The sequence below is a fragment of the Megalopta genalis genome, chromosome 6, assembly GCF_051020955.1.
Source record: "Megalopta genalis isolate 19385.01 chromosome 6, iyMegGena1_principal, whole genome shotgun sequence".
Classification (NCBI taxonomy): domain Eukaryota; kingdom Metazoa; phylum Arthropoda; class Insecta; order Hymenoptera; family Halictidae; genus Megalopta; species Megalopta genalis.
In genome coordinates this window covers 5,535,689-5,563,386 of record NC_135018.1, presented here as the reverse complement: position 1 = coordinate 5,563,386, position 27,698 = coordinate 5,535,689, and the positions used below count along the sequence as shown (strand labels likewise).

Below are 27,698 nucleotides of genomic sequence, written 5' to 3'. Positions count from 1 at the left end.
TTGCGCCCTTTTAACATAGCACGCTCCGCGATATCCATCAAGGAAACAAGAGAGACGACCGGCCGAGCGTGTCGCAAGCGGAATAGACGTTTATTACGCAGGGCCATCACCGTGTCGTTTATTCCAGCCCGTTTATTTACTCGTCTAGTCTCATTTTTCTCGGTCACTGGAGAACAAGGGAATACGGTCGCCTTGCACCCTGGCAGGGCTAGGAAAAAATGGAGCGCCGGATCTGTACAGAGATTCTGTAGAAAAAGGAACATCCACGAACGACTGTCCTGGAAACAGGAAAAAGGGACGCAGAGTTCTTGAATAGAAGAGGTCCTGGAGAGGGAGGCGATCGGCGCTGCCCTATCTTTTCTTGTTATTGAAGGGCACTTTGGAGAACGCGGAGAGCATTCTCGTCTCGAAAGGATCGCTCTGCCACTTTAGAAGTGTCTGGGACAACTGAGAATTTTCTGGACGCCAATGAACAGACCCGAGGAAACTTTATTTGTGACGAAAGCGAGAAATAATTGTTTGCAATAATTCGTTTCGAAGCACGTTTCCGATGCTACGATTTGATAATAAAAATAATATCGATTCGTTTGAAGTAATTGCAGCTTCAAATAATTAATTCGTATCGTTACGTTTGGTATCATATGTGACAGGGGAAATCATTCTCAAAATAATGTATAATACGACAGAGAGATTTCATTTTAAAAAAGCTTCCCTACATTTGCTTTTTAAACGGAACTTCTCTCTTCGTAAAAATATAGTCCTTGAAATAATACGCAATAAAATGATTTTATTTCAGGAAATTTTCATAACAATTTATTTGAGAGAAATACCTAAAATATATCCCCTTTTTATATTATTGTTATGACTTTACACTGTGTCCGTGTTATATGAATGCTATTCGGATCATATTAGTGATCATACTATAAATCATATAGAGATCATGGTAGACAAAATTTTTCATACATATTACAAATTGAACATTGTCAATTGTCATCAATTTTCCTGTAGATCTTAATGATATATGTGAAAATATTTAAATTAATCGTCACATCAAGCAGCAATCTGACAATGTTGCCTCGAAACCATCGGGTTCAAAAATGTCGGAAAGGGACCAAATGATTGGACCAGAGTATGTACATCGGGCGACACACAAAATTTCGCAGGCAGGACACGACCGACACGTATTTTTGTTTTTCTTTCTTCGTTGTTCAAACGGCCGAGTGGCGATGAAAAATTCAAGGGAATTAATGGACATGGAATGCTTCGATGCACTTTCGAAGTGCGCCGTAAAAACGCCGTGCCGCGGCAAGCTCGGGATTCCAGTTGCACGTGCAACTGTCCCTGTTGCAGTGACTGTCGGAGACCGTTACATTTTTTACAGTCGCCCCCGCGAATCGCAATCCACTTTCCCGGGAAATGATCGGCGCCGTCTCGCGGTTTTCGTGGGAAACAGAACGAAAAGAACGGAGTTGCGATTTCGAGGAGGAAAGAAGCGAAGACACGTTCGTGATTCCGCAAGGAAATTCTCACGATTAGATTTTTCGAAATCTTTTGCAAGGGACAGTCGGGAAAACGCTGTTTCGGTCGGCGAGCGTGCGCGAAAAGCTCCCGTTTTGCCACGGTTAACTATTTAACGTGTTGACGGACGGGCCAGCCGGCATGAAAACTCCGAAAAACCGAGAAATTTAGTTAACTCTTCGGCGAGGTCTGTGGAAATCACGAGAGACGCCGCTATTGTTCCATTTTCCATTTATAATCGTTCTTTTGGCGGTCCTTAACACTAGAACTACCAAACCAGTCAAAATGACTGGTTTCTAATTTTTTCCATCACAGTTCCTGATATAAAAATATTTCTAAAAAATTGAACAATTTGAATGTAAGCAGGGAAATGGAATTTCTTTGAACCTAAAAGATAAGCCTCTGAGTCAAGATTTATTTTTATTTCATTTTTTACACATTTATGGCAGGTTTTTGGGGGCACCGATGAAAGTACCCAGGCCGGTTTCTTCCCAATTATGAGGACCATGTTCGATATCGATCGGGCTTAATAATTTAATTGCGGCGGGGATAGTTCCGTGATAAATATCGCCGATATTGCGCCCTTTTGACATAGCACGCTCCGCGTTATCTATCAAGAAAACCGGAGAGACGACCGACCGAGCGTGTCGCGAGCGAAATAGACGTTTATTACGCAGGGCCATCACCGTGTCGTTTATTTATTTTTCAAATGCAAGAAAAAATTAATTAGGCCCAATAGCATTATTATATTATTTTCAGAACGATTAATGTGTTAGTCGAAGCTTTTCTTTAATCCGAATTTTTGTAAAACGATATACGTAAATGTAAATTAGCGGAAAGATCCGCAGTCTAGTCATCAGTGATTTATTGGAGCTGTACATGTTTATACAAAGTTGATTGTTATAGACAGCGATTTAACAAGAAAGGACGCAGGCATGATTTTGTTCTCAATGCTAGTGGTTGTAGAGTTTATTCGAACTCTTTTCAAAATGTAGACATGTTTTTGCTTTTAGTGCAACGTTTCCAATACATGATTTTATTCCGGTTTTTTATTTCAAATTCCGGCAATAATTTTATTTGTACAGTTTTATTTGTGGATGTGACTTTCTTTCACAACCACGTTTTTACGATGTATGATTTTATTTCAGGTTCTTTCTTTTTTTCAAAGAAAATTTCATCTGCACACACTTCCATTGCAACTTTCTGAAAAATGCAGACGTAATTGTACTTGTATCTATATTGTATATATGTCATCCGAATGCAGACACGAATGCAGACACATTAAAAAATGCAGACACGATTTTAGTTTCAATTTAATTGCGCCTCGTGCACCACAATGTACAGAACAATGTTACGATTCGATAAAAATTGAACATGATTCGAAGGACGAGAATAGAAAGCAGAACCTTATAAATATGAGCTGTCATAACGACAACTTTGTTGGTTCTATCGTGAATGAAATTAGAAAAGGTTACACTCGGTCCTTGTTCCCTCAAATATACTGACCATTTTCTGTCAATGATATTTGCAGAGGATTGATCCTTCATTATCCTAAGCACAATTGCATACAGAATGCGCATAATTGGATTTTGAACAAGGTGCTTTGGAAATTGTGTTGGAGATTCGATTAGCAGCCATAAAATGAATTAATAATGCCAACGGAACAATTGAAAGGACTATGGCAGAAATGAATATGCGATCCAATATATAAATATCTCATTCGGAGTGTAAATTCATGCGCATTGTTTCGGTTTCGAATTGTGTAGTGCTGTAAACAATTTATGTTTGCCTTTAACCTCCGGTAATTGAGAATAATTATCCAGTTTCGACAATTACAAAATTTTTATTCTCGCGTTGAGAGCAACATGTTCAATAATGTTTGAATAGAAAGACCATAATTTATTACAAGTAGATCCTAACAAACAAAATGAATACAAAAATAACAAAATTAATTTTCAAGGTCGATAAGTAAATCGTTTCAGTCACGTGTATATGATTCGCATGACACTTGAAACGTTAAAAGGTTGTAGTAACGAGAAAATTAAGCGGATATAAAAATGTTTTGGAATCGAGAAACTCGGGTAATCGGCTGTTTAAAATATAACCAGCATTCCGAAGCGGATTCTACGCGACCTCTTACGATGCTATTACAAGCTAATCGAATTTGGAACTTCCAATTACCACGCTAATAATTAAAGAGGTCGTTCGACTTCCACTGAATGAATACTAAATTCCTCCGAGGAAAATTTAATCCACATTCTGCAACTTCCTTCGAAGCTACACCCTGCGATCCTTTATTCGGTTTTCATACTTGTGGCGATATGATTACCGCAGCCTTTGCCAACCTTGCAGACTTCGGGCACACTTTATATTAAAACCATTTTATTCGTCCATCCTGTGAACCACACCCGTCCCCCAATTTACGCGAATTTCCGCTCCATGTGGATTTGTTTTGCAGGAATGAAAATTTCTGCGAGCACGAAAGAAAAATTATTGCGAATAGAAGCTGGTATAGGTTTTAGAAATACATATTTATTTCGCATAGCTTAACAAAAAAATTATTATTATTATTCCGTGTCACTATTACCACTGTAATTCGAAACAATTAACCTTTTCTATTTCTGCGATCCTTTCGAAATTAATTTGCCCATCTTAGAGTAAGAATTTATTTGTACTGGAAAATAATTGATTTTAACAAACATGATAGAATATAAAGTGTTTTCTCATAGTTTATCGATTTATTTCTTCCATAATTAATTCTCCTAATTATTCGAATAACGAACTTTTCGAATTGTTCGAATAAAGAATTTCTCGAATTATTCGAATAAAGAATTTTTTCAATTATAGGAATAAAAAATTATTCGAATTATTCAAATAAAGAATGTTTCGAATAAAGAATTATTCCAAACAATCTGAATAATGTCCAACACTTCTAGTTACGAGTGATATGAGCCGTTTATTTTGAAAGTGGCATAAGTCACTTTGTTTTTAAGTCGATATATTTAAGGGTTTGCGTTTTAACACGTTCAAAAATATGGATGCTAACTTTCGAGAAGATTTACTTGTATTTGTTATCTCAAGATACTGATATTTTTCTCAGTATAAATAATTTCGTACAAACATAAAAAAACACCACTTTTCATTACGGTAAAGTGACTTATGCCACTTTCAAACTAAACGGCTCATATTGGAAACTACGTTACTAATACGTTACCGTAGAAACATTCTGAGATTTGACAGTTGAAATTTCTGACTCTTATCCATTGAGCAAAACGTTGTGAGCTGACCGATACCATTTAGATAGAAGAACGGTCTCCGATTTAATCGATCATTACAGCGGCAGCGCAAGCAAGCATAATGACCGTTAAATTATTCAGAACGAAGCTTCTAGCTCCAATACGAAACTTCGTCGCCTGTTACACAAGCAGACGGCTTTTCGTCGATAATAAATAGCCGATTAAAACGCTTTCCATTGGTCGGTTATAATCCAACATGCTTAACAGGAAACTGCGTCATCCATTCGTGGGCTGCTCGACAAAGTCTGAATGGTTAAGCCGCAATTCGGGCAAACGTGCACCAATCATCGGAATGACCCTCATTAGCTCATGCCTTTCTGACGTTAGACTCTTCGCCAGCTCATGCTTTACAACTACAGGGTGAATAGGACAGATATAATGTTTCGGTTGTGGCGACGCTGTGAATCCGGATGAATTTCAACGCAAATGTGCAAGTTTGAATAGATTGCCCAAGAGGGTAACGAAATGATTCAAGAATCATTACAGTAGAAGATGGTAAAATTTCCATTAGTAAATTAGCAAAACATTTCATATAATCGTACAAATGAATTCTTCGAATAACATTTTATTCGGCCAATATATCAAATAAACTCTTCGAATATAATCTTGTTTGAATAATATTTCGAATAAATTCTTCGAATAATATTTCGAATAAATTCTTCGAATAAAATTTTGTTCGCCGGAATTCTGCATGGAGCAGCCTGTTTCCGAGAGTGTGTCGAGATAGAAACATACCGATGTTACTTCACGCGATATCACGTGACATTTTGAAGAGCGCGAACCCGCGTATTTCCATCGCTTCAAAACTGTTAGAAACAGATTCGTGTGATTTCACGTGACACGAAACTGATCGATTTCTAACAGTTTTGACGTAATAGAAATACCCAGTCTCACGCTGTTCGAATGTCACATGACTTCACGTGACATGGCATTAGAATGTATTCTATCTTTAAGATCGTGGAACTGCTATAAGCTCGTGATTAAGGCCAGCTAGAAACGCGGGAAACGGTGTCATCGACGGAACGCAATTTAAATTCTCCTGAAACAGTCTAGTCCATTATTCACCCGTTCCGTTTATAACGTGAAACGCGCATAAAGAATCGAACGAATCCTAACAGCGAATGCTGTGCACGGACGAATCCCGCATGAAGGCGGCGCCGCTTATTTCCACGTTACATTTATACCTTCCGAACATGAATCACGATTGTTGTAGTCATCAATCTTGAAGGAAAACTCGCGCGTACGGTTTTTCGTGGATTTTATCCTGCTTGGCCGAGATCTTGGCTAGAACCGTTTGGACGTAAGGTAAAAGTACCTAATATGGAACGCTTTTCAGAGGATATAAAATTTTCTCATCCATTCTCGTATACAATTAAATGTATTTATTGTTGAATATTTATACAGTAGAGATTGCCTTATTCGAACATTTATTTTTACAATATTCTCGTATCCAAACGTTCCATTATCAAAAAAAAAAAAAAAAAAAAAGCATTGTGTTATTTAGATACTTTATTACCTAGTAGAGAACTGGGATCAAATTTTTGGATAATAGAATGTTTCGGTATCAGGATATTAGAAAAATAAATGTACAGATAAGAGAGTACTCTTTACTACTGTTCGATAGATTGATGTTTCGAGATAACGTAACGAACATTGAAATATTTATTTAATACGACTAAAGCCTAATACGAATAAACATTTCTCTTTTACAGCTGATCGTTATCCATACTTGTGTGTCTGAATTGATAAAGAACAATGCTCAAAGATGTGGGCAAGATTCTTACACCGACTTTTTCATGCGCTCTGTCTATTTTTTATTGTATTATTTGTGCAACTTGAAATGTCAACGAACGCGTGGACAGCGACGAAAAGTTTCATCAATGTTTTACGTTTCAAAGAAAAAATTGCCAAACATCATCCTAATTTTAACGATTCACACAACTGTTCCACCCCTTAATATATCGCTAATGTCCATACATTAATGATAAACATGAATGATTCGACAGAAGCACTTCCGTAGGGAGAGCGAACGAAATGTAATTGGTACTGAATAATTAAACGCTGGTATCTCTAGATAAGAGCGAGCAGAAATGCAACAACAGATACAGTGGCGGTCATATACTTAAACGGACAAACATTGGCTTGAACAACATTTTTCAAATTCGACTTAACACGTTCCGTGCCAAGCCATTTTTGCCTAACTTGTCGTTCAGGCCATTTGATGTTTTGACTAAAGATTGATACATTATCACATAATATTTCATTATATCATCAGTAGATAAGTAGTGATTGCCCGAATCAACCGTTTTTATGCAGCTCTTGCTTTAAAAAAGTCAAACATTGTAATTAATAGTTATTGTGTATATAACGATTAAACAAATTTATGTGCTTTGTTCTATACAGCATTTTTTACAATGCCTCTCATCCTTTTGGTGGAAATATATTTTATACAATCAAATTTGTCACAAAATGTATGTCTTCAGCGCTTTAAATAAATATGTCCGCGTGTACCATTTATGGTACACGTGGCCTGATGGTCAAGTTTAACGTGTACCATTTATGGTACACGTGGCACGGAACGTGTTAATGACTTGAATGTTTTTTAGATGACAGAGTCACTAACCTATAGGACAATGACTGTGATACTTATTTTTAATCCTGTTACCACTAGGAATGACAATAAAAAAAGAAAAAAAACTCACGTTTTTCAACCGAGTCTATAACGAAAGTTTAATTGAAAGATTTTAAAAACTGCAGATTTTTTGTAGTTGTTGCTCCAGAGTGTCAAAAATCGTGACAAAATTGCGATCATAGCGATCTTCAATTGTTTACAACTGATATCAAGGTCATCCGCTCTGATAGAAAAGTTGAAAAAACATAATTCTTTAATTCTTTTATCATATGCCAACCGATAGCAATTTTTCTGAACAATATTTTTTTATAGCAATTCTCTAGTAAACTAATCTGCCTAATCTCCCAACAAAATTCAGGATTGGGAAATGTGGAATTAGAAAATTTCGAAGCCGTAAAAAATGTAGCTTGGCCCAATTATGAAAAAGTTATTCCGTTTTAATAGGCGTGCGAATACGTTGTACATGTATACGGTATATGGCCGCCGCTGTACGGATGACCGCTATTTACAGTCTGTCGGAGTTCAGGTCGCTCACACTAGACTTTATCGGATAACAGTCAGCGATGCACGTGGTTCTACATAATTGAGAGAGTTCGATCGAGAAAAGGAGTCGCGGTTGATGCAGGATCATGTCACGACTGTTCCAGTTTCCAGTGGAACCGGCAACGGCAGAAAATTCGCGGAATAAAGTATGTATACAGGTGAAACGTTCGGGATGTGCGGTAGATTTTCACGCTGCTCGCACATTGTTGTCGCAATGTTCCGCGAACAAACGAAGGAGGAATTGCTCGGAAAGTTAAAAGGAAGAGCTGCGAGTGCTTCTGCGAGAAGGCTCGGGACGAAAAGTTATCGCGGCGCTAAAGAACTTTTCGATCGATCGAATCGATACGTAATGGAAACGAGCGCGACGACCTCGCGCCGCGAGAAACGGGCCAGAAGTGTGCTACATAAATTAGTCGTTTATTACCGTCCACTCGCTAAACTTCTCCCGGAGTAATGCCCGACGTTTGTTTCATTGGGAAATCCAGTTTCGCAGAACTGTTTCGATCATTGCAACCATTCACTCGAATTTCCGTCGATCAGGGAATTATATAACGTACCGGCGGAAACAAAGCAGCGGTCAGTGGAAAGCTACATTACAGATTCAGACATTTTGCATCCACCGAACTAACAGTTGCAGCATTGTTGTCCAACGGCATATTAACTGCAACGAATACACGGAATCGAATATCGTGAGCACGGTAACGATCGAACTGCGGATCTTCGAGCAAAATACAAATCTTTTCTGTCAGTTGCCGGAAACACATGCCAAATGGAAAGTCAATCTTTCTTTTGATATTTTCATCGACCGAAACTATCATCGTGGCGTTCCTTACTTCGTTCAATCTCTTTACCATTTTAAAGTGCGCGCGCTCAATTTCGTCATGAACCAGTAACAAAGTGCGGAAATACATTTTTCCTGCAAACTACGCTGATGGTCAAAATTATAAGCCACGTAGGAAATTATTAGTATGGTAATTTAATATAACACCTAATATTATTACTTGATATTATACATTAACATGCATTCCACGTGAAACAAAACCAGTTTATTGCTAAGTAACGCTTTCATAAATTTTGCGGAACGTAACGAAAACTGTTCGATTTAAAACAAAACAGTACAATATTACTTGTACGAGATTATAGGACGCTTCTTTATTTTATAAAAATGAAGAAACTTTACAAAGCTAAATAAAATTGTTACATTTTTTAAACCCGAAATCGTTTATTTGATATTTAGATAGATTTATCGATGTTTTTTTCTGTAATGAAATTGTATCGTCTTATCTGACGCCACAACGTAAACACAAACATAGTCGCGACATAACGTAACATAGTCGTTGTTGTTTCACGCGGGTCATTCTGTACGTCGTAGTCGTTGGAGCAGGATCTAATTCTTTTTTATATAAAGATACAATCTCTGAATTGATGCAAAAAGTGAACAATATACGAATGGAGTGCTCCGATGTCGAGAGGATGGTGAATTGTATGAGCATGAAGAAACAGAATTAGAAGAAATTGAAATTGAACTTTATGGTGATAACAGTGATCATGAGATTACAAACAAAAAATTTATTGTTGGAAAATATTTTGAATTTGCGTAAAAGAAGACAGGCTTATGTGCTTCCAAGTTCTGAAGATGAAAATGAAAGCGTACGTTATCGTAGTTATTACAGTTGTCATTCTATGTATAGTAGCTATAATTCCGTAACATGGAATTCCTATTACTAATAAATCAATGAATAATAAAAAATAATTTAACTGGTTCTGGTGGAAATGGCTTCGTCTGAACTGTTGGTTGCTCTAATGTTAAGCGAACGATTCGAATATTCAAAATAGACGCAACCACCGCCTTGCGTGGGTTAACATGTTCTTAGGACCTGTAATACCGTGTTCAGTCAACCAACGAGGCCATTCCGGTTTCGGTCTATTTGCGACTTAACTATAATTAATGGTACGCCGCGGCGCGGTCGCATTGCGGCCTAAGCGCATTCTAACGCGACTATAGGTGAACCTATGAATCTTATCGAGGATTGATTATCGTGCCGCCTGGGCAAACGTCTAACACCAAATACTTCGACGCATTTAACGCGTCTGTATATGCGCCTCGACGATTGCTCGGAGCACACTAGATTTCCTCGTGTCGGACAGTCGCGTGGGCGTGTGTGTGTGTGTGTGTGTGTGTGTGTGTGTGTGTTCGCGCGCGTGAACGTGCACGCACATCCACACGTCTCGCGCATTCGAATGCACTGCGCGCACCCATCCCAGGTCGCATCGAATCAAACGGGGACGCGCCGGTCGAACTTAAGGCAGAGGTACACAGTTTGCGTTGCTCATACAATGCATCGGCAATTCGCAAGCTGTACATAGTACACGGATAGCATATATGCTTTCTGATTGGCTGATTCACGTACAGCCTACGGCTGGAGGAACAATTCAGTTATCGCATTTCGTTCGACGAACACAGCCGGCATCCTGTTTATGGCGCGTATACGAGCGTTTCTCTTGTTTCATAGAAGTGCCGGATCCGTTCATCGGATTTACACGATTTCCTCGTCTTTGTTTCCGTCCGCGACACTAGATTACTTTCCATCGTTTCGGAAAAATCGAAATGCGCCCGAATACGATCGCGTCGAATCGGCGAAACACAGTTTTATTAGATTCGTCGATAGATTGTGCGTGAGCGATTGTCGAGTATCGTGCATGTTATGGGGATTGCTGCCATTCTTTCGATTTCTGATGTACTCCTTTTGTTTCGCAAAGGTATAATAATGCGCTTTCATTGGATTCATCGAAACGGCGGTGAACATCGCAATATTTCAAGCAATTTCGGTAAATGAAAATAGTTTTTGCCATTTTTATTATACGTATAATTCGAAATAATGAATTTAGCGTTAAGAATGAGCATTAAAACGATCTGAATTTTCGATGGTCGATCGAAATGAAAAAGATCGTTGCAATGATTGGAAGCAATTTCGATGATTGAGGATCACCGCACCATTTTTTATATAACAATGAAAATAAAGTGGTTAATACATTTTTGAACGTTGAGGATTTGCAGTGAAGAGTTTTAAAAACGCACCGGAAGAAAGTCACTAATTTATGCAACTTTCTTCTGCCAGGTTCGTAAAAATGAAAACTAGTTTGCAGTGGTATCATTATAAACGAAGATGGCTGTGTTATTTTTATTGTTTGAATCGAAATACACCCTATGACCAAAAAATTTTTGAACAGCGATCAGAGGAAGCTTCGAAAATGAGCTATAGCAAGGCTGGTTATAGTTATTATTATTATTATTATTATTATGATTATTATATTATGATTATTATATTATTATTATTAGTTTCTAATTCGTTTAGCCATTCTTCTGATCTGTTTCGCAAATGAATTTAGCTCACGTTTGTTTCTTCCAATGACAAACTTCGAGTGACAAACGTAAGAATAAGTGTTCCAGTACTTTTATTAGTTTCGAGGGATCATGCTACAGAAGCTTTTGTCATCTTTGTCATATGAAATGAAATACTCTAACCGTAAAACATGTAAATGTTAAGCAACCTTGCAGAAGATTTTGTTTTACGAGCACTCTATGTAAGATCCTATGTTCCTTCCTGACCGATCAACTGTTTCTTTATGCAAAATAAAAATTGTCTTCACGAATTTCAAGAAATATAAACTAAATAGCAACTTCTTTCCTTCTTCAATAACTTTAATGGTAAAAATAGCACATTCACATTTTTGAATTCTCTCAATGTGTCTAGTACTTTAAATCACAACTATCCAAATTTTCCATAAATTCATCAAATCCCCAGTCTGATTATAATTACTACATTACCTACACGCTAGTATAAATGTAATACTGCAAATGTTATTTATGTAATAAAGACTGCAGAATAACTTCTCCTTTACTGCTGTATAAATAAACAAGAAAAGAAAACAGAGTGTCTCGCCGCTAACGGCAAAAAATTCACGAATCGTCAGTATTTACTAGTTATTAATATGCTCTTCTATTTGATTCTCGGTGGAAAACTGTTTTGACCACATGAAAACCATATCTCGACCTTCTTCAGTGTCCATTTTTAGGCAAATCGCGTCACGTAATCCACAGTTAATTAGTGCCACCGACACAGACAACATTTTCACGGAAGCACACGCAGGTTCAATTTAACAGTCGGCCAAAAATCCGCAACCATTCCGTATGTACCAGGAGTAAAAAGTTTAACGGAATTCTGACTATGCGCTGCAATTTACAGTTCCACGGAGAACCGTTGTAAATAAAGTTCGCGGAAGGTGTTACGTGTAAATAAACAAGCGGGCGCAAATAAATTACCACTAAATGCGAAAGAGTGCACGGCCACAACGCTGTTTCTATTTTTCCTGCGGCCGCACGAAGAGCTTTTGCATTCAGTTCCGACCCGAAAGGGTTGAAAAATTAAGAGAAATCCTCGGAACCGACAACCGTGCAGCTTTGTGATTTTACGAAAACGAGACAGCGCTGAAATCGCCCTTTGAAGGATCATTCCACAATTTTCCATCGCTAATCACAACTTTTAGAGAAACCTCTCCTGACTAACAACTGATTTAAAGTACAGGGTTCATCCGATTCACAAAAATTTATATTTTAAAAAATTACACACAGAAAATTATAATTCAAACACGAATATAACGGGAAAATGTGTGAGTTTTTGTTTACAAGTGTTCAATATGAGTTCCTTTCGTTACACGTATGATATCATTGCGATACGAAAGTTCTTGCCAAACACGGTGTAATGTATCTCTGGTAATTGTTTGTACAGCATCACAAATGCGTTTTTTCAGTTCATTTACACTTGTAGGTAAAGGTGGTACAAAGACAAGATCCTTCACAAATCCCCAAAGGATGAAGTCGCATGGGGTTAGGTCGGGTGATCTCGGAGGCCAACTGTGTAGAACCATATTATCGAATGAACTGCGACCAATCTAACGGTTTGGTAGTTCCGTGTTAAGAAAATTCCGAACCTCCAAGTGCCAATGGGGTAAAAAGTAAAACTCGCACATTTTCCCGTTATATTCGTGTTTGAATTACAATTTTCTGTGTGTAATTTTTTAAAATATAAATTTTTGAAATCGGATGATTCTTTCCGGGGAACCCTGTATGTTGTATATAAACGCCAGGCGTATGGAATCTTTCAAAATTAGAAACCGTAACTTTACCTTCTACTTTACCACTTTCTTAAAAACCTTAGTTTTTCTGCTTTACCACCTTCTTCAAAAAACATTACTTTTTCTGCTTTACTACTTTCTTCAAAACCTTAGTTTCTCTACTTGGCCACTTTCTTTTAAATCTCACTTTTATTGTTTAACTACTACTTACTAATTTAACTGTTCCTTTGAACGACAATTCTGTTTTGCTGTTATTAACCCTTAACTACTATTGCCAGTCTGTGAGACCGCTACTAATTACTTCTTCGTCTGTGGATAATGTAATTGTAAGAAAAATTCTAAAAAAAAGAAACGTTTTTAATACACTCGCATTTACTCAGTAAACCTTGAAGCCCTTCGATCATTTATGTGCAAAGTAAGAACAATTGTTAATTTGAAACAATTTTATGTTAATAATAATTATGATTCTTATACATTGATGAAGAACATTTTTATTCAACTTGTTTCTCTTATTGGTTGATGGAGAACATGTTTATTTAACTTATGTTTCTTACTCGTTGATGAAGAACATTTTTATTTAAGCTGTGTTTCTTATTCATCGATGAAGACCATTTTTATCTAAGATGTATTTCTCATTCATCGATGAAGAACATTTTTATTTAATTTATGTTTCTTAGAATGATTGAAGAACGTCTTCATTAAACTTGTGTTTCTTAGAATTATTGAAGTACATCTTTATTAAACTTGTGTTTCATAAATTTATTGAAGAACATCTTCATTAAACTTGTTGTTGAAGAACATTTTCATTCAACTCATGTCACTTGGACTCAACGAAGAATATTTTTATTTCTCATAAAGATCCGCGCGGTCTAATCATAATACAGTGATTTCAAATGCTCCACATTCGCAGTGTCTATACTTAGTTAAGTCGCGCAAGATTCGACCGTCCTCTGGAAGCCTGTGCCGTTTCGCAAGTCACCCGGTATACCGAAATAGTCGTCGACCTCATGTAAGAGTGACGAGTTCAACGGTCCATTCTATTAGCGGGTTCGCGGGAGGAAAGTTCGGAGCAGCTTCGGCGCGGCCAATTTATTCCATTGTCTGGAATAAGCCATTAAACGCATTCATGGGGCGAAACAATAGTCATTGCTGCCAGTAAAAATGAGGGGGGAGTGGTTGGCTGAAAACCGTATCGAAAAGCCGGCCGGATTTACAGAATGACGGCAACGTTGCCGGTCGAGGGTTAACCCTTTGCGGACGAGAGGCGACTCTCGGTCGCCACGGCATTTTGCGCGGCAGGACGAATAGCGAGCGAGAGGCGACAGTCGGTGTTTATGTTAAATTTCGTTATCTCGAACATTATCCAACGTACTGTTTTATGAGAAAGTCCCTGAAGTGGTGGCGCAAATTATTTTCCCGGAGACTGGAAATTTGTTCAATCGATTCGTACATTCTCTACAAACATGTAAAAAGGCAGAGAAACGAACAGCCAATTACACGTTTGAACTTTCGCGAAATTTTGATCAACAAATTGAGAGGAGATTTTCGTCAACCACGAGATAGATCTTCAAGTTCGACGACCAACTCTGGCGAAATTCGTCTAAACGGGAAACTGCATGTAATTGTTACTGGCACAAAGAAAGATTGCAAAGTTTGTTCCAGTCGAAGCAAACCAGATGGAATACATGAGACGACCTGTTTCTGCGATACATGTCCAGATAAACCAAGAATGCATCTTGGTCAATGTTTTATAAACTATCACACCGAACGAAACTACAAATCATAATTTTTGTAAAATTATGTTCATAAGAGTGTGAATATAGATAAACTAACGGAACATAACGTTTTTGTAAGATAATTTATATGTAAGATCATTTTATTGTACCATATAAGACACTCGACATCTTTGCAAAAATCGCCTCGTCCTGCTACCTGACTCTGCCGGAAAAGTCGTCGTCCGCTAAGGGTTAAAATGCGCGACGAAACGAAATCGTCGGGAACACAACGTGCGTATTTCTACGCACGTTGACCGAGCGTAATTCTTGGTCCGACCCGCGCGGGGAATGGGTAACACTAGGCGGCGAAGAAAATGTATTAACGATCGATCGATTTAGTCCCGCAGCAAACACCGGTGAATTATGTATTTTCAAGTAGGGAAGGCGAGACGTGCCTTCCTCCAAACGAACGAATTTCGTTCGTTCAGGTTTCTTGTTTGCTGGAGGTTCCAGCTTTGCTCCTCCCCCGCTCTCTCTCTCTCTCTCTCTCTCTCTCTCTCTCTCTTTCTTTCGGCTTGCTTGTCCTTCCGTTTCTCGCTACCGGCAGGAAACTAGAGTCTCCTTTACCCTTGCTTATGCTCTGCAGCAAGTTCAGAGCGCGGCAAGTGCAGTCTCGTCGAGCATGATACCGCCGAGACGCAATCATCGGTTCGCAAATGCGCCCGTGAAAAGTTCCATCGCCAAGTCCGATAAAATCACTTATGAGTCCGGATCGAAGACGCTCTATAAAATTGCACCGGCGCCGTCGGGATCGATCCGGTTACACGGAGTTTTATGCGGGCGTTGTGTCGCGTCGCGTCCGCGTAACGCCGCGACGTTTCTCTTTGACTCGCTTGCCGCCGAGCGAAACGATGCTCCCACTCGGCGAGGCGTTGATTAACGTGTAACCGGGGGGATAACGTGTAACCCACGAGATAATCGGCCGGAAACTGTCGCCTCCAATTTCTGTAACCCGCAAACCTCGACGGAATCGTCGAAGAATCATCCACCTTGCCGGAATTTTCATCGTTACATCGTCGAAATCTGCTTCGACGATTAGCAAATGCTTTGGATTCTTCTGCCGGCCAAGTGACTCTAGGGTGCAACAACACTTTGTTTGGGAAGAACAATTTTGGAATTTGGAAGGAGTCATGTGATGTTGATTAACTTTCGAGATACTTAATTTTTATGTGACGTTTAAGCGAGACGGAGGAGAAAAAGAGAGTGTAACTTTAGGAACAGAATTATACGAAGGAGCATGACGGCTGAACTTGCGACGCAACGTGTATTTATCAAGAGCGGTTCTTTGAGAATGAGGTAGAAAATAGTGAACTATACGAGGCCAACGATTTTGAACATACTTAATTTTTGCACCCTGCGTTCGGCCACTAAGACTGAAAGTACACAGTTTCACTTCTCAAATAAAATTAAATATAAGAACAACGATGCCACTATTTGTGATCCAACAAATATTTACTTGTAAAGTGCAATTCTTTAACAACAAGTAAAACAATAACGATGTCCGTAAGACCAAGACTTTTTAAAATACTTAATTTTTTCACCTCGTCCAGCACTGGAAAATAAATAAGAAACAAAATCTGACTTTTAAAAATTAAATTAAATGCAAGGAACATAATGGCCAATCTTGTAACCTAAGAAGTACTTGTTCGTAAAGAGCAGTTCTTAAAAAATACAATAGAGAAGACTCTGTCCAGCAACCGTCTCAGAAACAATTAATAACTGTGCGTTGTGTATCCAGGCGAATCTGGGACAGAAACGGATCGCAACGCTTGTTATTTGGCAAAAAGACTTGAATGCAATGAGAAGATGGCTTAACATTCTCCCCCAAGTTTCGTTTAGACTGCACTATGTTACAGTTTCGACTAAATTCGCGTCTTCGCGTTGAGAACGTGATCCTTTTACCGTGAAATGACTTACATGCCTGACTCGGTTCAGTCTTTTGTCTATTACCGGAGGTTTCTACTTGTAACGTTTGAAGCATTACCCAACCTCCTCGCATTTTGTAATAAGTATTTAGCGTCAGTGCAGCGCCAGAATGGTCTCCGTTAACGAAGTTAGTCGCGTGCGGCTTCGTTTCAGTTAACGGGAACTACGGTCTACTGAGATTGAGAGTTAATCGACGTCTGACTACAACTAGTCGCTTCTACTTCTCCGCGAAATATAAGCTACGACGCTAAATTGCTGGCTATTACTGACTATTGCTGGCTATTGCTGACTATTGCTGTCGAAACTTCGCGATTTTCGTTTCACTCGAGAAATCTATTTCCAAACTTTCATCGTCATGGCAAAGCGCACGGAGAACTTCGTTTAAACGATTTTACGCCATTTATTCAAAGGAAAGTATTTTTTTCCACGTTCATATCATGATTCAAATTAAGAATGCTTAGTTAGCAATTTTGTGCACAATCGAGAACGTTTATCAGTAACTGAGCTACTTAGCGATCTCCAGCAACTTTTTAATTCCCGCACATACTTGTTAACGTTTAAGTCATATTTAAGAAAGGAATACGTCTAAGAACTTCACAGTGTGTTTATTATGATCTCCAATGAAATTATTTATTATTCAATGTAATGATTTTAGCACAAAATCAAATAAAATAGAAGTTGTCTCATTTCTCAAGAAGAGAAGCAAGTATATCACTGCAATGTCTGACCATTGCTGGCTGTATCTACTTATTCACAATCTCAAGCAGAATTCGGCAAAAATGTATCCGAATAAGATTTCACTCGAGTAAGAATTTATTCGTACAGGAAATCATACGGAAAATAATTGATGTGAACAAAGTTGACATTATGTATAATAAAGACTTCTTCAAATTAATCGGATAAAAAATTATTCGAATAAAGAACAATTCGAATAAAATATTCGCCTAACAAGAAATCATTCCGATAACTTTCTCAAATAAATATTTATCCGAAACAACCAGAATAATGTCCAACTCTGATTCTAAATCCATTACATAAATTACTGCTAGCCAACTACTTATCAATTTCCTGTCAAAACACATAGCCAGAACTTTCGATCAATCTCAAATCAAGGAAGGACTCTTAAAATAAAATTGAACTCTCTGCATCCTGCGCACTGAAGTTCGACGAACGATAACCGGTAGCTATGAATTGGAGTGAAAGGAGCCAGTCGTAGCCGCGTTTCCTGTTTAGATAAATAATGTCGGGTCGAAAGTGGACGGCCGTGGAGTGGCATTGTCGAGCAAGAACGTTTCTAGGCCGTAAGGCAGTGGCCGCTAATCAGCTCACCACGCATCCGTGGCCGAGTAAAGGGTAGCAACTGACCGTGATATTAATTGCTTTCTGGCTATTAGCAAATGGTACCTCGGAGACCCGGTAAGAGGAGTGGCAGAGAGCCCGTGCACCAGCCAGCTCGCCATTAACATTAACGCGACGCAATACGCTGTTTACCAGAGCCCAGACACACCGAAGTCGCGTTTAAATCACGCACAGCAGAAAGGGAAACTGCTCCGCCATTGTTTATACCATCGACAATGCGTATGGCCCGCAACCGGCAAGTTACAACTGAACCCTGCCGCGGGTTGTACTAATCTCGCCTCCTGTGTTCCTCTTTCAAGTCGAGAAACCCTCTAAAACCGGTTGTTGCCGAACCCTATTCTTCTTCGAACCTGGTGCGGGGAAGTCTTGTTTCATTTCTGCTTTCTAAAAGTTCCGAGACGACCGTTGTCAACACGAGAAACGGAACTCGTCGTTTCGACACGTTTTTTAATTTGCGATTCTCGAAATAATCATAAAAATACATTTATTCGTTTACGGTATTTCAAGTAATTGAAAATAACTAACGCCTATCCTAACTTAAGTTTTGTTTGTGTTAACTGTTGCTCTTTTACGTGAATTTTTATCATCTTATTTTGATACGAACTTTTGCGATCTTATTTTTCTGTAAATTTTCATGGCCTTATTTTTCTATGAATTCGTGTGTGATCTTACTTCTCTGTCCATTTTTGTGGTCATATTTTTATGCGATTTTCACGTTATTTCACGGGACCTAAAATGGCTAATATTTTGAACTTCGAAGGCTCGTAGGGTTATCGATCGATACGAACAAACAATTTTCAAAATGAGAAATTTCAGTAATTCCGTTTTTGCCACGATAATCGAGTCCATTGTGCCAGTGCATAATCACTGTTCATTCTCCCAATGAACTTTGTCAATCGTGATGCCGTCGGAATGAAATTCTGGAAAGGATTTTACTCTAAAGAATGTTAATAAACCATCGGCTTAATCGATTGAAATCGATGGGGGGGGGGGCCATTGATAAACGTGGACAAACGAGCGTTACTGTTCGGAAATGTGTCACTCGACGATGAATCACAGGCGAAATACGAAATACGCGACGATTTCGAGCACTTTTCGCGTGACGCTGTTTACCGTGCCTGCGAGGCGGCCGTTACCTATAGAGGGGCGTTTGCGTATTCAAAATAGTTTCGAAAATTTAGTAATGCGTACGAACGACTCTGTCAATACCGATTCATTTGCCGGCGTGTTCCGCCCCGAACGATAAAACGGTTCGCAAATATGCGATCGTTAATTAAGTTCCGACTCGTCGCGGATACACGGGTGTTCGTTATAAAAATGTTACCCCGAACGTCGTCTATACACCGGTGGGGCCGGGGGAGGTGACAAATGGCTCGGTAATGGCGGCACGGAAAATAAATCCGAAAAGGCGGCATTAAAATTTCCATTGCGGTCGACGAGAACCGGGGCGAAATCGAAATAAACATCGATGCGACCTGTAAATATACTTGTTACGCTTGAATAATAATGCTGGACCCGAACTGGACCCGATATTGCGGATCACGTTATTGACGAACGCGCTACGCGTTCGCGATAATCGTCGCAATTTGATAACGGTCCCCGTACTTTTTCCATTTCGAAGCGACGATTTAATCATTTGCTTTATCACCCGGACTTCTCCTTCTGTCGAGGCGACTTTCAATTCATATTTCAGTTTTCTGGGTGCCAAGAAAATTCTTTCGTTCTGAGAAAAACGCTTCTATTTTGTTTCTCGAATTCTTTGTCTCTTTTTTCGTCCATTGGTACTGTTCATATACAGTGTACACACTGTACAAAGTAACATTTGCATTGTTACTGATATCTAAACGAAAACATAACGGAACATCATATTTGTATATTTCTATTTTCTATAATTTTTTATAAGTAGAAATACGCGAATATATTCTGAATATGTTCTTGCTTAAATATCGCTAAAAATGCAAAAGTTGCTTTCCGACCTCTTCGAGACCCGAAACAAAGTGAAAAATGCGATCTTTTTTTGTTTTGTTCGTCATTTCACCCAATCGTAATTTTTGCAACAGTGTTCTATGCATTTTCTAGCAAACTAGATCTTGTATGATCTCGGCAAAATTCAACTCGTCCGGTTTAATTTTACAAAAGTTGTTCCGTTTCAAATGTCCACTTATATTTAACCACTGCTGAATGTTATATTAATTTCGAAAAGTTAAAATTACGAGAAGACAAAATTATATTTTACCGAATACCTGTCAGACAAATCTTTCTTATTTCGGTCCACAGACTAGAAATGTCATCGAGTTGTTACGTAATCGATTCAGATATTAATAAACGCAACGTAAATTGCGGAAGAATTGAAAAAGTATCTTAATGATGTTTTAGGAACGATTTCGCATCATGCAATAAATTACGAAGCACATTTTCTCCTGTTTAGTAAGTGCGACGGAGAATATTGCATATCAATTTACGTTCCATTGTTTAAAAGGCGGCTAGAACCGACGGTCCCGGTTTCCCAGCAATCGCAGCTTCCAAGCAGAATCATTTATCACGTGAACCGGCTCCGCAAGTCGTGGGTAAAAAATATCGAAACGCTGAACTTTGTATCTCAGGCTCGCAGATGAAACTTTACCGCGGCCGCGGCTAATTAAGAGTTACTTTCAATGAAGGTTCCAAAAGTGAAACCTGCCGGGCACAAGTAAGAATAATTGTTGAGGGAAGCCGAGGAGGCGCGCGTTTGTTTTTCAGTCGACGGTGGAACGTTCGTTGAGGGTAACAAATGTGAAAAGTTTGTTTCAAGACGAAATTGGACGCGAAAGGTTTTCGCGATGAATCGATTGTGAAGCATCAAACACGAAAGTAATAGGATCTTATTTGTTCCAAAGAACGGAGTCATCGTTCTTTTTTACAATTGTTACGTTAACGATTTAATCAGAAGTAACTCGATTCAGTCGAATTTAACCTTCTTTTAATTGCGAGTCAGAGTTTGATGATTGTGCAGGTGGAATAAGGACAGCCTGCGGTCAGACAAAACGAATTTAAACGGTATGTGAATAAGAAGATAAAAGTGCGCCTGATATATCGATATGCAAGTGAAATGAGAACGTCATGTGGCCAGACAAGTAGAATACGGGCAGTTTGTGGTCGGGCAAGTAGAACGAGGACATTATGTGGTCAGACAAATAGTGTAGGGACGATCTGTGGTCAGCGAAGTAGAATAAGAACGACCTATCATGAGATCATTGAAATTAGGATGTCCAATCATGGTCGGAGAGATAATATAGTCGTGATTTATGTCTGGACAAGTAGAATAAATAAATTTTGTTTGTTTTTGGTTGAACAATTAGAATTTTATTTGAAATATAACTGGAAAGTAAAATCGAGCGAGCTGTAATTCGATAAGTGGAATAACAATAAATTCTAATGACATACATTTATGGCTAAAATGAATAGTTTCAATTTAAAGTAGTACAGAGATTAAAAGAATTAGAAAATATTACTATATTATTTGTGAATTATTAAAATTCTTTTAAAAAGAAAGAACTTTCTAGCCAGTTCCTATTTCTTACTAGTGATGTAGACAATTTTTCATTTGCATAAGAATTCACCAGCTATTACGATGCAAGTAGAATGGGCTTCATGGTCGGACAAATATAATAAGAATGATTTATATTCGAGCTGATGATGAATCATTCATGATCAGAGATGGAGAATCGAAAGTGTCTACGATGTGACAAACTGAATAGTGGCATCTCATGGTCAGATAAGTAAAATAAGAACAACTTGTATGGTGAAATAGGTAGAGTAAGACATTCATGGTCAGACAAGTAGAATCGAAAGTACCTGTGATCTGGTAAATTTGATAACATCATCTTATGTAATATGATAACAGACAAGTGGACTACGAACAACGCATGATCAAATAAGCGAGACGAGTATAAACGAATCAAACAGGTATAATTGTGTTTGCATATGAGTGCCCCATCGTCAGACAAGTAAAATAGAAGTGGAACATCTAATGAAGAATGAACAACGAAACCATGTCGCATATCAATTTAAGCAGTCACACCTAGTCAGAAGATTAAAAAGGTGTTGAGCAAGAACGATGCTTACATGAGCACTAGACTGCGATAGATTTTTATGCAGAATAGAAATATCCTACATGAGAGTAAAATGAGGAGTTAAACAAGACATATATATATATATATATATATATCTTCTTTTAATGATTTTAAAAAGTTAAAAATAACGTACGAATTTTGTTCGATTCTTCTGATATTTTTATCTACTTCTTGTTATACCTATTTAATCTTTTCCACAAATGCATAAAATCCACAGTCTAATGACCACACTTATCTGGTGCACAGGAAGGGGCATAAAACCTAACAACCTATGTTCCCCAACGAAACCATAACGCTGATAAAAAAAGACATCGACGTCCTGAATACGTCAGTAATTTTTATAACAATCAAATGAAGATGTAAAGTTCCAATTAATTAACCAAAACATCATCTGATGCAGAAATGTTTGGAAAGCACAGATTGATCCGTCCATCGAGGAGTCCTACGGGATCGTCTTTCAAAATTGTCTTTCAGGATCGTCCTTCAGAATCGTCTTTCGGGATCGTCCTTTAGGACCTTCCTTTAGGATCGTCCTTTAGGATCGTCCTTTAGGAGCGTCCTTTAGGATCGTTCCTTCCTAGATTGGCAGTCCGGCAGTTTGCCTACTTTCGAAACGGGATAATGAAGTCTTACCTTGAAAAGCAGCCTCGAAGGTGGTCTTCTCCTCGACGGGATTCTGTCCGAGCACCAGGACCACCGTGAGCAGCGCGAGGACCATGAGAAACCGGCAAACACGAACTTCCGCCATCGTCCCGCGATGTAGGTGCACGCGCCCGCCCCGAGACAGTGTTCACTTTCGCATTTCGAACCAACGAACTTCTCGATCGATTACTCGCTAATCGAGTGCTCACCGTCGAACGCGCACTGAAACTCGAGAGATCCGGGAGACACTCGCCTTCAAACCAGAATCGATCTTACAGGAGACGAAAATGCACGCCGCTATAGCACCTCCGAAACACTGACGTACCACTTTCTTCTTTTACCTTGCCTCCCTCTCTCCCTCTCTCTCTCTCTCTCTCTCTCTCTCTCTCCCTCCCTCCCTCTTTCTTCCTCCCCCTCTCTCTTTCTATCTCTGTCTCCTGTGGACAACGCGAAGACACTTGATCAGGTGCCACGACCAGCGCTGGGATAATGACTCCCTTAAAAATCTTCCCTTTTCTGTCTAAGACAGAAGGTTTCACAAATAGTATCCTGGGCGCAAGAGAAGCTATTCGTATGCCAGCACTATACTGCTTTAAACGAAGTGTGTTCCGAAATCGCACTTTAGCAAAAGTAATTTCCAATAAACGAGCCTGGATCTATACGAATGTTTCAGATTTTTATCAAATGTGCTGCTGTTTATCCTGTTCTGTAAATGTCTTTATAAAAAGATTACTAAATGTTGTTTCATAAGCATTTGCTAAATCGATTTGGTTCTCAAAAATTCAGTGAATAAATCTGGTTCTTAAAAATTCGATAAATAAAGTTGACTCTTAAAAATTTACGAAATAAAGTTGGTTCTTAGTAATTTGCAAAATAAATTTAAGTTCGAAACATTCGCTGAACAAATTTGGTTCTGAAAAGTTTGATAAATAAATTTGATTGTTGAAAATTTTCTAAATAGATATATTTGTTAAAAATCTGCTAAGTAAGTTCGGTTCCCGAAAATTTACCAACTAAATATATCCCTCAAAGAATTACTGAATAAATGTATTCATTAAAAATGTTCTGTACAAGTCTTCACTGGCAATGTAATTGTCTTGTTTTTGCTAAATTTATATTTATACTATCCATACTTATATATTTCAATTCAGCAAATTCATTTGTAGCAAACAAAACAAAAGTGCTATTACTAAAAATAAATTAAATTTCGACTGATATATAATAATTAAATAATATAAGTTTGTTTTAAATTAAGTAATATAAATTTGTTAAACTAGAAATATATCAAGCGAAATAAATATTCATTAAAACTATCCGTAACAAAATTGTGTTTAATAAATTGTCTTTGACGGGATCGTATTTAACAAAAATTCTCTTCAATAAAATTATTTTTAGTAACATTGTCTTTAATAAAACTGTCTCTAATAAAACTGTCTCCCATAAAATTATCTTCCATAAAATTCCCCCCCATAAAATCGTGTTCAATGAAATTGACGTTAGCACACAAACTAGTCCCTATAGATTCTCTCTATAAACGAAGTTCCTCGGAGACAAATTTCACTGCACAATTCTAATGAATGCATTGCGAAACGATTCGACTACACAACAAGCACACCGCTAAAACACCCCAGTATGCTTGCTAGTTGAATAAACAAACGAACAAATAAGCTAAGAAGACTATCTTGAGCTAGGATCAAAGAAGTGAACACTGATAAATGGGGCCAAATGATGAATTAGGTAACCAGCGCTGGTCAGGGCTCGGTGGGGACCAAGGATCGGGTCGCGGGTGCGCGTGTCAAGGTGAGGCGTCAGGGTATCGAGTATCGAGTAACAACAGGGCAAAAAGTGGACAATTGACTTCCGGTTTTCAGTGTGTACGCGTGCATCGAAAGGGTTAAATTGCAGGTCAGGGGTCCGGTTAGCACACGCGAACAGACAAGGGACACGCGCGCAGACCGCGGCGCGGAGGGAACCGGAGCGGACCGCGGCGCTGAGAGGACCGGAGCGGATTGAAATCGAACGGAGCGTTTCTTTCAACCGGTCCTTACGCGGGCTGTTGCGCGGCGCGACAGAGAAAGAGAGCCTTTTTGACATTCGCCGCGGTTTAGCGTTCGGTCGGCCGTGTAATGAGAGCTCGTGATATTTACGGTTCTTGTTAGCCCGTCGGCACCGAGCGATCTGCTTCCCTCTCTATTTTGCCCCGGCGGCGTGGCGCGGCGCGACGGACCCGGTGATATTCGATGCAAATTCAGTCGACACCGTATGCATATCAATATCGGTACGCATATTTCACTGGCCGGCTCAAAGGCAGATACACTTTTCGCTACGGGAGAAAGAGGGTAAATACGCGGATGGAAAAGCGATACGCGAGTCTCTCTGTGACCGGGTACCTATCCTCTACTCTCCTCTCCTCTACTCTACTCTACTCTACTCTGCTCTTCGCTGCTGCTGCTGTAGCTGCTTCGAGTGACTCTGAGAGAGGCCACTCCGCCAAGAATGTTTTTGCGGCAAAAAAACAAATAGAATAACCTCGCTATTTTTACCGGACTGCCGAGAGGGTCACTCGGATGACCCGGCACGTTTATACGATCCGAGGAATTTTGCGGAGAACTGTTTCACCCTTTTCTGCCTATTCGATACCCTGACGATAATACGTCAGGGGGGGGGGGGCGGGGGGCAGGAGTTGCCACGATCTTTTTGACACGACTGATACCGTGATCACCGAAGGTAGCTTTGGGAATCAGTAATTTGCTAAACTTACTCCGGCGATTATGTTTATATGCCTACCTACTGAAACATTTTGATAGATCTCCGAAGTTTTTTCTGAAGGTGTGCGAACCCATATTTTGTAGATCTTTTTATCAGAAATTGTCACGTGATCACATTCGATTTACTTGATACTTTTAGTTCAGTATGTTCTAGTAACTGACGATCGCTGAATTATTATTCAAAATTTTATGGATTTTTAGATAGCAACGAATTTTAGGTTGCACGAATTTCTGCGGTTAGCGGCTGCTAACACAACACTGGCGACAATTCTCTCGCAATCACATTTGTTCGGTACTATTACTGTAATCATTTCTAAAGACTCATGCTTGCTGAATTATTGCTGACGAACGCGACCTTTCTGAACTTTCATTTCAACTGTTGATATATGAATTTCAGTGCATTACATTGAATGCGTTCACCTATTTGGTACTTTTCAATTTTAATCATCTGCTACGGATCCAATTGTCGTATTTCTCTAGAAATTACGTTAAAAATTACTAGACGGGGTCTAGACAAAGCCTGCCATTGCGCGAGCCTTAGCGGTTATCGGCCGCAGACGCCACACTGATCGTCGCACGTTTATTTATCCATTTCTATGCATTTATATATTCGGTAATTTCGCGAGCAGTACTTTCTGAAAATTCACGTTAACATCGAGCAATTTCTACAGGTTCACACCTAGTTTTCCCGATGATCACTTTTCACGAAATTCTGTCACAAACCGGCTCACACTTCACCCGCCTACTCCTTATTCCCCCCTTTCCTACAAAATCTCGCTACCAAACTTCCCTTAAAAAAAAAACAGCTTCATCCCTCAATAAGTATCGCCGGCCCCAGGAGGGAGCAGGCCTCGGAACTAGCCGGTCGTCACAGCGTCAGCGTTCATCGACACCGGGGGGGGGGGGGGGGAGAAAAGAAAACGAAAATCGGACTCGCAGCGTGAAATCGCGCGACGAATCGTTTCCAACGACGAGGAAACACGGCTTGCGAAAAGGAAAACGAACCGAGAAGAAGGTGGTAGGCACCTAAGGAAAGCGGCGAGAAAATCAAGGGATTCGAACGTGGCTGGCGAGAAGGGTGACCTCGGGTCGTCGTACCTGCCCGGACAGAGCGTGACTCGTCGATCAGGAGAAACGTTTGCGAGAGAACAGGGTGTCCAGAAGGGGTTTGTCACACACGCGAACTCGATGGAAGAAGGAGCTCCGCGACAGCCGTCGATGCCGGCCGGTGTCTCCAATCGAACTGCGGGGGTTGGTCGACGGTGGCGCCGCCGAGGGACGCCGAGGGACGCCGTGCGGCATGCGTCATAACGCCACCGCCTTCGATCGGCCGCCATTTTTTTTTTGAAGCGCGTTACTAACCCCCTGAAAACATTCCACCCCGGACGCTACTTCCCGATCGGGACAGCTCAGGACCGTGTTCCTGTGGCCCCCGAAAAAATCGGCTCAGTCGATCCTCGAATGGCCACTCTTTTTTTTCGTCATTCTCTGTTTGACCAACGTGCTCCCGAATTTGGCAACACAGCGCCTCCAGAAAGTCTCCACACATCGAATTTCGGATTTTCACCCTTACGTGGCCGATGGAATTATTTGCTCAGATTTGACAATTCATTTTTACGACAAATCTATGCTATCTTCCTGGTTTTACATTCGCTAAACGCAAATATGTTAGAATAGTAATCGATGTCGTCGAATGTTAACTTTTCGATTGCAATTTGATTGAAGAGAATTCTTTGACTTTATGAGAATTTTACGGCTGATGACCATGGCTGATGAGTCGAAGTCGTGGCAGTTACAATTTCGTAAGAAATAGTCGTACGGCAATGATCTTGGTCTCGTTTTAAAGCTTGAATCATCTATTTTTGCGACATATCGTCTGTTTTCTTTTAACCTTGTTTTGCGTAACGCAGCAGATGTGAGATCGAAGACATGCTGTTTCTTGACGATAACGCGGATTGAAACGTTTATATACACGTTGGACAATTTTCTTC

At 39.5% G+C, this 27,698-nt stretch overlaps 1 protein-coding gene across 3 annotated transcripts in view; it reads right to left on the bottom strand.

Annotated features, from left to right (window-relative positions):
- LOC117223764 (EGF like, fibronectin type III and laminin G domains protein pikachurin) overlaps nucleotides 1-26,960 on the bottom strand; it is a 393,877-nt gene extending 366,917 nt beyond the window's left edge. Inside the window, exons 1-3 of one of the 3 annotated variants that reach the window (XM_076523266.1) lie at nucleotides 26,806-26,959; nucleotides 23,265-23,376; nucleotides 22,931-23,192 (exon numbers count right to left, since the gene is read on the bottom strand). In XM_076523266.1, the coding sequence (XP_076379381.1) occupies nucleotides 22,931-23,045 (115 nt within the window). In that variant the 5' untranslated portion in view covers nucleotides 23,046-23,192; nucleotides 23,265-23,376; nucleotides 26,806-26,959. Of the gene's footprint in view, nucleotides 1-22,930; nucleotides 23,377-26,805 lie in introns of all 3 variants that reach the window. The other 2 variants (XM_076523267.1, XM_076523265.1) reach the window with 2 other exon arrangements.
- Between the last annotated feature and the right edge of the window lie 738 nt (nucleotides 26,961-27,698).